The sequence below is a fragment of the Hoplias malabaricus genome, chromosome 6 (genome assembly GCF_029633855.1).
Source record: "Hoplias malabaricus isolate fHopMal1 chromosome 6, fHopMal1.hap1, whole genome shotgun sequence".
Classification (NCBI taxonomy): Eukaryota; Metazoa; Chordata; class Actinopteri; order Characiformes; family Erythrinidae; genus Hoplias; species Hoplias malabaricus.
The window spans coordinates 36,025,060-36,035,761 of record NC_089805.1 but is presented as its reverse complement, the minus strand read 5'-3'; the positions used below and the strand labels follow the sequence as shown (position 1 = coordinate 36,035,761).

Here is a 10,702-nt window from a genome sequence, read left to right as displayed (position 1 = left end):
TAGGGGTGAAACCACTCTGCTTTACCTGGAATACACACACACTGAGGCTACAATGGGCTGTGGGTGTTCCTCAGTGGAGACGAGAAAAGATTATTATTAGGCTACAATGCCATCAGAGGGAAGAGCACATAAACATGGATGTGATTATTATTAATAGAACACACACACACATACTGAGAAATGTGCATGCATCGACTCACATATTCTTGTACTGACCATCACTTTTTCTTTCCCTCGGTAATAATTATTGAAACATTCCCTAACATCAACAATTTGATAATCCTGGGAATATTTGGTGCCTACCAGTAGTAAAACGTGCACACATCTGGTAAATTATTGAATATACAGTACAGTTCACGTGTTTGGTATATTAGTGTTTGTGTATCGAAAATATTAATGTATCATTCATTCATGCATTGTCTGTAACCGCTTATCCACAGTGGCACAGGTTCACAGTGGATCCGGAACCTACCCGGAATCATTGGGTGCAAGGCAGGATCACAAACTGGACAGGGTACCAGACCATCACAGGGCACCACACACTTGTACGTTCATTGATATATCATATATAAGATATTATGATAAGATATATATATTAAAAAGTAGCGCATATATAAGTAAATAATATACTATGATATACATTTATTGTTAAATTCAATTTTAAATTTTCTTATTTAATGAATGCTTGGTATACAATTTATTCTAATTTAATTCTCAATATTTAAAATTTTTCATTTTAGAATTAGAACAAATCAGTCGTTTTAGAACCTCTACAACTCCAACTTCATTATTTTAGGCACTGATATTGTTTTTAAATATTAATTTACCTCTTTCCACCTCGTTATTAACTTTTTGTAAGGACTAGTGTCTCCTAAAACAATCATTTATTCAGCCATTTTTCGTTGTGTGAAGATTTCATGATGAATAAGCCACTAAAAATATTTCAGATGTAAATCTATAAAATATCTTCACATTAATTTTCATTTAAATTTAAATGTTTAAACGTAAAGTCACCATTTTAAGATTTTATATTTTTATTATTTGATTTCAAATTGTCCAGCATGCATGTATTCAACCTCTTTTACTCCAAAAACCTGAGTCTATGCATGAAACCTACACACACACACACACACACACACACACACAAAGACACGCATGATGAAGGGCGAGGGTGAATTTCACACAGTCAGCGTATAATCTCTTTGGACAAGAAAGAAGAAAAGACTTGATGCTTAAGGGATCAGAGGGCAACTCTCCAAATACATGCAATGACCGAAACCACACACACAGGCACACACACACACACACACATACACATTCATGCAAACAACACAATGCAAGGTGTCACACACGTCTCAGAGAGAATTAGGCACTGCTTCCTCTCTCAGTGTACAAAAACAAAGCCACTCTTCCTCCGTGAGTGGACTCAATGCACAGCTATTTATAAACAATAACAAGTCCCCTGTCTGTCCTTCTGAAGAGCTGAGGGTGGTGGATACATTGTTTCAGAGAGTAGAACATCTGTCTGCACTGGACACAGGACAGCACTGGGCAGCAGTGCGGAAGGGTACAAGTGGCAGGACATCACTGCCACAGGTGTCTTTTGCCACAGGCTGCCAGAAAATACCCAAACCCAACCCTCACTTAATCAGAGAACTAGTTATTTTACTGCAAATGTCTTACTCAGTTCCTCTTTTTTACTCTGAAAACTATATATTTGAAATGAAGTGCAATGTTATATACCTTTCTTTTATTTAATTTCTATTCAAAATGGAAATTAGTTAAAAGTCATTTTTCAGAAGCAAAAATTCAGCCAAAAAAGATCGAACTTTTGAAGGTGTGGAAGAATGACTGAAGATTTAATTTAAAATAAAAGCAAGCCTCTTGAAAAGACTGGACACTGTTTTGAAGGTAAACGCTGGACAAAACTTCCAAGAGATATTGGAACATTTCTATTGGTCTATTCATCATGACAAACACATGATGCACACAATATCTCAAATGACAGTGATGGCTTTATGCTATAATGAAAGTGTGAAACTGAAAGATCCTTACAGATTAAGAGGTTAAGCCGTCAATTTGCCTCTGAAACCAGTGCACTGTGTTTAGGCTTCTTTCTTTAGGCTTCGGCCTGTGTCAGTATGCAGAGTAAACCTCCACTGCCTGGCAGAGAATTAAAGGAAGAGAAATGAAAGCATGGCAGCACTTGAGACCCACTGAGAGCAGCAAAAAGCTCCAGCTTGGAATGAAAAAAGCCCTAGGCATGCTTTATTGGAGGGAAATAATGTTGTGTTGTGGGCCTTCACCTTCAAAAAGGGAGCCAGCGAGACAGCACTAATCACAACATGTGATGAGACACTAGAACAAAGGCAAACGGCAGCAGAAAATAACAGCGTGGGAAACCTCTGTGAACTTGAGTTACAAGTAAAGTCCCCCCCTCCACCTCAACCACTACCGCCACCACACACACACACACACTCCAGTCACACAAACACACACCAGCTTCTTTGCACACCCCCTCTGACGCCCCACCAACAATCAGAGGCAAACGTAGGGGAGTTTATCTTTACAACTAAGGCCAGGCTGGTAGCAAGAACAACAACATGAAAACATGCCCAAAGTGCTTCCTCTCATTCATGTATGCAGAACAAGGGGCTTCTCCTGTGCACTGATGACAATTAAGCATGCTGTGCACGCGGTGATAAGGATCCAGCGCCCTGCCTTTCAGCCTGTCTCTTATGAATGGTTAAAGGCTCTATTCTGTGGGCTCAGAACTATTCCTGGGGCCAATAAAAGTCACTAAGTTCAGTCTATGGTCTTTCAGGGTAACAAGTTTCCTCTTTAAAGAGAGATTAAAGGGCAAGTCCACAGATTTTTTCTTTTATTCCACATAATTTTGACATTAAGGTCAGATGTGGCATAGAGGAGGAACGTACCAAGTCAAAACTGCTCACAATGATGGCAATAGCAACCAGACATCCATAGCCACTCCATCAGCTATTACAAATGCATTTAACACTGTTTGCCAATAGTTTTACTAAAAAAAACTCTGTAGCTGCAAAATGAAAGTGTGGCAGAGTTGCATACAGAGTAAACAAGCACCTGAGAAAATGTATTTACTAGAATTTTAAACATAAAATAAACCACCTGGACTTCTGTCAGAAACACTGTGACTTCTGGTCCCTATCAACACTATTTAAAAGCCCTTCTTTTATAAAAGTGTCTTTAAAATGCAGTCTCATATGCAAACAATCTGAGTTCAGTAACATAATAATTGCCTTATGCAGAAAATGTTTATTTCCTTGTTAAATTTTATCATGCATTGTCTCTGAATGGTGCCCTCCTTTGAATCCTTCACATGTGTCTTTAATAGTTGGACACGTGTCACCAAACTGTGACCTTAAAACTGAAACACCCCATGTACATTTCTCTTCAGCCTTGGCCATGCCTCAGAGTTCTTCTCATATGTTCAGGGGCTTTTTTGTGTGTCATGTTTGCTATTTAACCTTGCAGTGGCCCCCCATCATTACTCAGATATGTATTAAGTGTGTGGGTTGGAGGATGGAGATAGGAGATAGATAGATTTACATCTTCTCAAAATCTAAAGTAAAAGGAGATAGATTAGATTCACAAGCCAGAGACTCAGGCCTGAGATTGAACTCGGAGATTAGATTAAGGAGTTAGACTCAGTCTGGTCGAGATCAATTTTAGCCGAGAGATTACACATAAGATTGAGATTAAACTCGGAGCAATGATTTCAGCACCACGCATGTCATGTGAGTGAGAATGGAATCTGTACACAGTAAATTCACCAGTGTTAAATCAACACTATTAGTGTTAAATTAACACTGTTAGTGTAATAATTTAACACTCTCAGTGTTAATTTAACACTAATAGTGTTGATTTAACACTGGTGAATTTACTGTGTACTGAGATTAGAGTCAGAGCAGTGTGCTTTTAGACTTAGAAAAGAGAGTTTACTTTCAGGAAGTTGTGTTTGGACTCACCAGAGGAGGGAGGTTAAAATTAGCTAGTGAGTTTAAGACCCAAAGGAGTATGTTTCTAGAGTCAGAGGGTGAGTTTAATATCATCTGAGTGTGTTGAGGGATGAGCGTGGAGTAAGGGAGTCACTGGACCCAAAGTAGTTTAGAGTCAGGGGGTGAGTTTTAGTCCCATGGTTTGTTCCTCCAGTCAGGGGGTGGGTTTCAGACACAGAGGAGTTTGTTTGTACCGTCAGGAGTGGGTTTTAAAACCAGAGAAGTATGTTTCTAGAGTCAGGGGGTGAGTTTTAGACCTAGAGGTGAGATTAGACTCGGCTGTTTGCCCCTGCTCGGGATGAGTCAGTATTAGATTACAGGTTCACACGCCCGCGCGCAGACCGCCCGTCGCCCCGGCCAATTGCTCCATTCATCCAGCGCCGGAGACGCAGCTCGCTGCTGATTGGCTCACGGCTCCGTCCTCGCAGACTTTCCCACGGCTCGCGCGTGCTGACAGCCGGCCAGAGGGACCACGCCCGGGGGCGGGACCTCGACTCTCCGGCTCTCTCCAGCGGACAGCCTATTGGCTCCGCGTCAAGCCATATGCAAATCATCGTGGGTGTGTTCCAACAAGCGCCCTGGCAACCGTCCCCTCAATCAAACACTAGGTCGTGCGCTGATTGGCTGAACGCGCCTAGAGCCCCGCCCTTCTTGGCTCGGTGCGGCGTTGAAATGATACCGTGGGAAAGCTCGGGGCTTCAAACGGACAGAGCCCAGAGCCCGCGGAGCACTCAGCGCTCAGAGAAAAGATCCCATCATGAAGAGGCATCACGACTTCAGCTCCTCAGACAGCGAGCTGGACGAGAATATCGAGGTGGAGAAGGAAAGCGCGGACGAGAATGTGTAAGTGAGAGTTTGTGCTGTTAAAGTGGGCTCTGCTGTAAAATGACTCAGAATAACATTGAGAGTGCTGCGAAGAAGAGGAGACACTTAGTGCACTGTTAAAAACCGGTTATCTGGGAGCTGGTTTGTGCTCGTGATTAGGTCTTTAAAGTAGGTGCAAACAAGAATACAGTAAAAGGACACACGGATTTCTCATTGTCAAAGCCATGGCCATGAGTTACTCTGGGGATGAGAGCCTGGACCTGGATGTCGCCTGCATTAGTGTGTTATAGGACATAGGACATAGGACTGAACAGTAGTGGTTTGCCGAACCACTACTGGACAATAACAACAAATAAAAGTAATACTGGGCTGAGGAGAGGTTTGGCAATTATTTAAGGATCACACTGAATTATGTGGAGCACATCCTTTTATTTTATTAATATTATTAGCATTTAATATAACAACAATAATGTACATTTCTGATTTAAAAAAAGTTTGAAATAAACAATAAACTACTTTAACGGTTACTGTCCGAATACACAGATTTTAGCCTGTGGCTAACAATTTTCTCATGTTGCTAAAACTACAGTAACATTATTTTTTGTCTGTAGACGCTTTACTGCAGCTGAATAACAGATTATAATCTTTAGTTTAATCCTCGTTTTCACTTCTTGACCACTTCATTAAAACTGTACTGTCCGAGTTTGACAGAGAGAGACGGGTGTGTCCAAAAAAACACACTAAAACCCACCGGAGTCCAGTAACGGTTCTCGTTTCCGCGTTTGGACTGTCTTTTTTAGTTAAACATCAAAATTTAAATCTTAACGAAACATAACGGCGCTCGCTACAATGCTTTAAATGGTTCAATAAAACGCAGGAGTATGTTTTGTCTTCGAGTGGCCGTTACCGGACCGTTACACCGGGCTGTAGAAGCTAACCACAGCGTTAGGTGGGAGAAGTGTTTGCTAGGGTTTCGGAGAACCCTCAAGAACCTCTCTCTTTGTCGTCTTTACCTGAAAATGATTAAGAGAAGTGACACGGAACAGGTCACAGAAATGTAATTTACACGTTATCGTCTTGTTTCTTTTCAGCTGTATGAGCTCTCCGCTTGGGTCCGTGTCTCCGTCAACAACGTCCCAAGTTCAGGCGAGAAAACGACGCCGAGGAGTGAGTAATTTACTGCAACTCTATAGAGAACGACGAAGAGAAATTGAAAACGAAAGTGTACAACGATTTATCTTTAACGATTTATCAACACCGATGTATCTTTCACAGATAATCGAGAAGAGGCGCAGAGACCGGATTAACAACAGTCTCTCTGAGCTGAGGAGGCTGGTGCCCAGTGCCCTGGAGAAACAGGTGAGAATCACAGCATCCAGATCGCTTTCTGTGATTTATTCAAGCATTACATCAGCTCCACAGTTCAGCCTAAAGCTAAAGTGCAGTGAAGTCAACCATGTTCTCTCCTTGTTCACTCCCCAGGGCTCTGCTAAGCTGGAGAAAGCAGAAATCTTACAGATGACTGTGGATCATTTAAAGATGCTTCATGCAGCCGGTGGCAAAGGTAATGTACAATTTCTTTATTATTATTATCTGAATTATAAAAATATCCAAACACAGTGTGAATTTTCCTGACCTAAACTCATGTGGCGCTTTCTGCATTTCGTCTCTCTCTAAAGAAAAAAACATCTAATAAATTAAATGGACATAAGTGTAAAAAGATTTCATTTAAAGTAAATGTAGAGCATTTCTTTTGGGCCAGTCATCGTGTAATTGTCACTATGTTAAGGACAGCTGCTGTGTTCAAACAATATAGTAAACTGAAAATTGAATTTGAAAAGAATTTGATATAGTTTTACAGCAAATTCAGTCTGACCTCAGTGTGACTGACTGCTGTGCAGTTAAAACAGGTTGTTGGCGAATGTGCATTTGACAGTTGTAGTATTTTTTTAAAAACCACACCCAGGCTTCTATTAAACAGAGCACACTGCGAATTGACCACACGATTTCATGCACCAAAGCAAATGTACTGACCAGCTGCTTCTGTTTTAGGTTACTTTGATGCCCATGCTTTGGCCATGGATTACCGTGGCCTAGGTTTCCGTGAGTGCCTGGCGGAGACTGCTCGATATCTCAGCATCATCGAGGGTCTGGACAACACAGATCCACTCCGCATTCGTCTTGTTTCTCATTTGAACAACTATGCCACTCAGAGAGAAGCTCACACAAGTTTGGGGCACCTGGCGTGGGGCTCAGCGTTTGGCACCCCACCAAGCCACCTGGCCCATCATCTCCTCCTCCCACAGCACCAGCAGGGGGCACCACACCCACGCAGCAGTACCAGTCCTGCATCCTCCTCTTCATCATCATCATCGTCCTCCTCATCGTCATCCTCTCCGTCAGCACCCTCTTCAGAGGCCCATGGCTCCAGCAGGCTCACCGGCTCTGTTATCACTGAGACAGGCCAGGCTGGGCCTCTGAGAGTGGCCCCTAGCACCCCATTACCCCCAGGCCTGACAGCAGCATCTGCATCCAAGCTGTCCCCTCCTCTGCTCACATCCATATCCGGCCTTTCAGCTTTTCCTTTCCCTCTCAGCGCTTTCCCCCTGCTCTCACCTGGCTCTCTGGGGCCAGCAACTCCTTCCAGTAGCCTTGGCAAACCCTACAGGCCCTGGAGCATGGAGATAGGTGCCTTTTGAACTTTCAAGCCAGCTTACGGAGCTGAGGTGGAATTCACTGCACGGAGAATCAGATCAGAAAGGACTCTGAATCTGAACCATTGGAAAAAGATTGAGCTCTTCCAGGCAGAACTCAAAGCAGAAGACAGGCAACGCAAAGCTGATGTACCAGACTGTTAGCTGTGCTGTTTTCTTGAAAACCTTACATTTTACTCCCCTTTGAGAGACACACTTTCAAGCTAATCAGGGATAGTTTTGTGCTGATGGCCAAGCTTATTGCCCATTAACTTCTTCGTTAAACTTGTTCCTTTGTCTTTGAGTAGAACAGGGTTCTCTGCTGGTACATTGCCCTGCTTTGCTACTGAGAGAAAAAGAGGGAGCTGGACAGAATGTTTTTTTGGGGGGGGGCTGAGGTACTGATACATTTGAAATGGCATTCAGAGTGGGTGTAAAATCTAGAACAAATGATTTGATCATGATAACGAAAAATAATATTGATGTATACTTACAAATGAGGAGCAGAACCTTTTCCTCCCGCTGTCCCAGTATTTTTTTTATACACGTCGTTGAAATAAAATTCTATAGAAGCCTCATGTCTCCAGGGTGAAATATAAGGCAGTTATAGTACTCCTCAGATCTTGGCAAGATACCATGTTGTATTTTGTTTGTACCGAACATCCCCATGACTTTTGGTAGCTATGCAATCAGTGCCATTACATGGTTCATGTGGTATATGCTTTTGGCTGTATGATTTGGAGTATTTCTTTATGTAAATATATACAGTAAAACTATGCAAAAAAAAAAACTTATTTCAACTGAATTATTTGGATTTTGTCTGTGAACCTACAACAATTTTTTTCACTGCAACTATTTATATGAAAAATCTGAAATGTGGTCTCTAGTTCTTGGGGTGAAACCACCGCCAGACTCCTTCTTTAAATGTAACAGACTTTAAAGGACAATCTGAAAAATAGCACTAAGTAAACCATATAAAATAGCACTTCAGTCATGCCTCCAGAAAAGACTGATTAATGCAGAAACATCTTATCACCCACTATAACTCCACTCTCTCAATGGTGGAAGTGTAACATGTCAAATCTACATCAGTCAGTTGATCAGAAAAGTACAAAAGAATATTCAGAAGTGTTTGTATATTTTATGTTTTATATAAAAAAGAAAGTGCGCTGACCAATCTGATGTGTCACCTCTGTTCAGCAGACTCCCTGTGTGTTAAGGACAGTGTGACCTGTGTCCATCACTCATCTGATGGCTTATTTTCTGCAATAAATCATATGCGTGCAACTTGTCATTGTATGTCTGGATATTTGTACCAGTTTGAAATACTTGCAAAACTGTGTCTCGTATGTTCTTAGGAAACTTAATTATCTCTCAGCTTTACATACTCCATGATCTAGATTTAATATACAATTATCAGTTACACACAAACATGACTAATGTTTTATTGCAACCTTACAGAAATAATAATGTCACACTCAGAAATGTGGACAGAACACAAGGAAAACTATGAATGAAATACAAGGAAAGGTAAGAAAAGATGCCTTAGTAATAAGTAATAAACAAAAAAGTTCGTAAAAATAATTTTTTATCATTTGATCCTAAAAATAAACATATTTAGAAAACTTTAGAAATAAAAAAATATATAAGTTGCAAGGTCTTTTTTTTTTAGATAAATTTAGGTCTTTTTTCCATTGTTCCAAATTCAGATGGATTTGATTGACACATAAGAAGCTTTTTGCAAAAGCCTGAATTGATGGCAGCTTAAGCGCATGGTGTCAAAATATAAGGGGTCAAACCAAACATTAGTTCTTTAATTGATGTAAATATATAAAGATGTGTACTATTTATTCATATTTTCATGCAGATCATTTAACTGTTAACAGTGCTCTCAAACCTTAGGACCCCATTGTACGAAACCATTTTTTGAGAGGATTGAGACATAATACTGAGTAGGTTGTGAAGATATCTATAGGTGACAGGATCAGAATGAATGCATGTGTTATCATGTGGCCTCAGGGCCTCTGTGGCCTCTGTATGTGTTCAGGAAGCCATTAACAGCCGGGGGATATCCTGGACAATGCTAGGGCCGTTCTGGCTCAGGCTGCGTGGGAAGGAGAGAGTGAGGGATAGAGCACAGAAAAAGAGGGGGATAGAGGAATGAGTGAGAGAAGGAGGAGAGGGAGGAGACGGCAGCACAGTGCAGCCTTGTCCTGGAACCATCGCAGCAGCACACATAAACTGGTGTGTTGGACTCCCACGCTACTGTGAGCTCTGTGACCGCCAGCCAAATCCATAGAACAGATCCTCCTCCTACACACACCTTGGTGCCAAGATACACTCCTTCCCGTCCCTTACTCCCTTTCACTCCATCCCACCTTCTCTCTTATTACGTCCCTCACACTTTCTACACCCCAGGCCTCGCCATGTTTTAATATGTCTCTATCTGTTTCATGTCTTTGTGTCTTGTCACTGGAAGGGACAGCACATACCAGAATGAAATCTATCAGTACTGAAATATCCTTTGCTAATGTGGCTGATAGAGACTGAGGCTGATTTCCAGGTAATATTTCGTTAGTTGCATTATGCTGCATTGAGCATTAGCCACATTAGCTGTTTGGATGTGTCAAGTCTTGATTCTCATGAAGTTTGATGCCACCTGCTGGTGAATTATGTCATTACAGCGGTCGTTAAACTCGAACAAATTTTGTAGAAAAAAGACTTTTACTTTAGGGAATATGCTTCAGACATATGTAAAGTAAAAAATAAAAAGTAAAATTAGATGGCGTGTAGTTATAAACACTTTCATTATTACTCTAGGTTTAGTGTTTTAGGCCAAATTCTTATTTCAGAAATATCATAAAAAAGGTTTCTATCATCTGGCAGCCATTTGATGTATCAGCTTCCTGAGGTGTCCAAACACTTTGAACGTCTGCTTCCTGTCATCTTCACTAAACTTATCTGTCATTTTTTGAGTAATTTAACTCGATTTGTAATTTGTTTATAAGCTTCATTAATCAGGCGGTAAAACAGAGGAATTCCTTTTTAAAAATTATATTCCGGGTGTAAACTTAATATACAATATTTCCCACTTGCCCTGACTCTAGTTGATTTTCAAAACATATTGGCTTTCCTAAGTTAGTTTCT

The 10,702-nt window shown here is 41.1% G+C and overlaps 1 protein-coding gene across 1 annotated transcript; it reads left to right on the top strand.

The window, feature by feature from the left end:
* The first annotated feature begins 4,746 nt into the window (after positions 1-4,746).
* On the top strand, positions 4,747-8,832 carry hey1 (hes-related family bHLH transcription factor with YRPW motif 1). Its single transcript, XM_066674510.1, has 5 exons — positions 4,747-4,880; positions 5,954-6,029; positions 6,138-6,221; positions 6,345-6,426; positions 6,915-8,832. The coding sequence occupies exons 1-5, from the start codon at positions 4,795-4,797 to the stop codon at positions 7,559-7,561; spliced, it is 975 nt and encodes a 324-aa protein (XP_066530607.1). The 5' UTR covers positions 4,747-4,794; the 3' UTR covers positions 7,562-8,832.
* Positions 8,833-10,702: the final 1,870 nt, after the last annotated feature.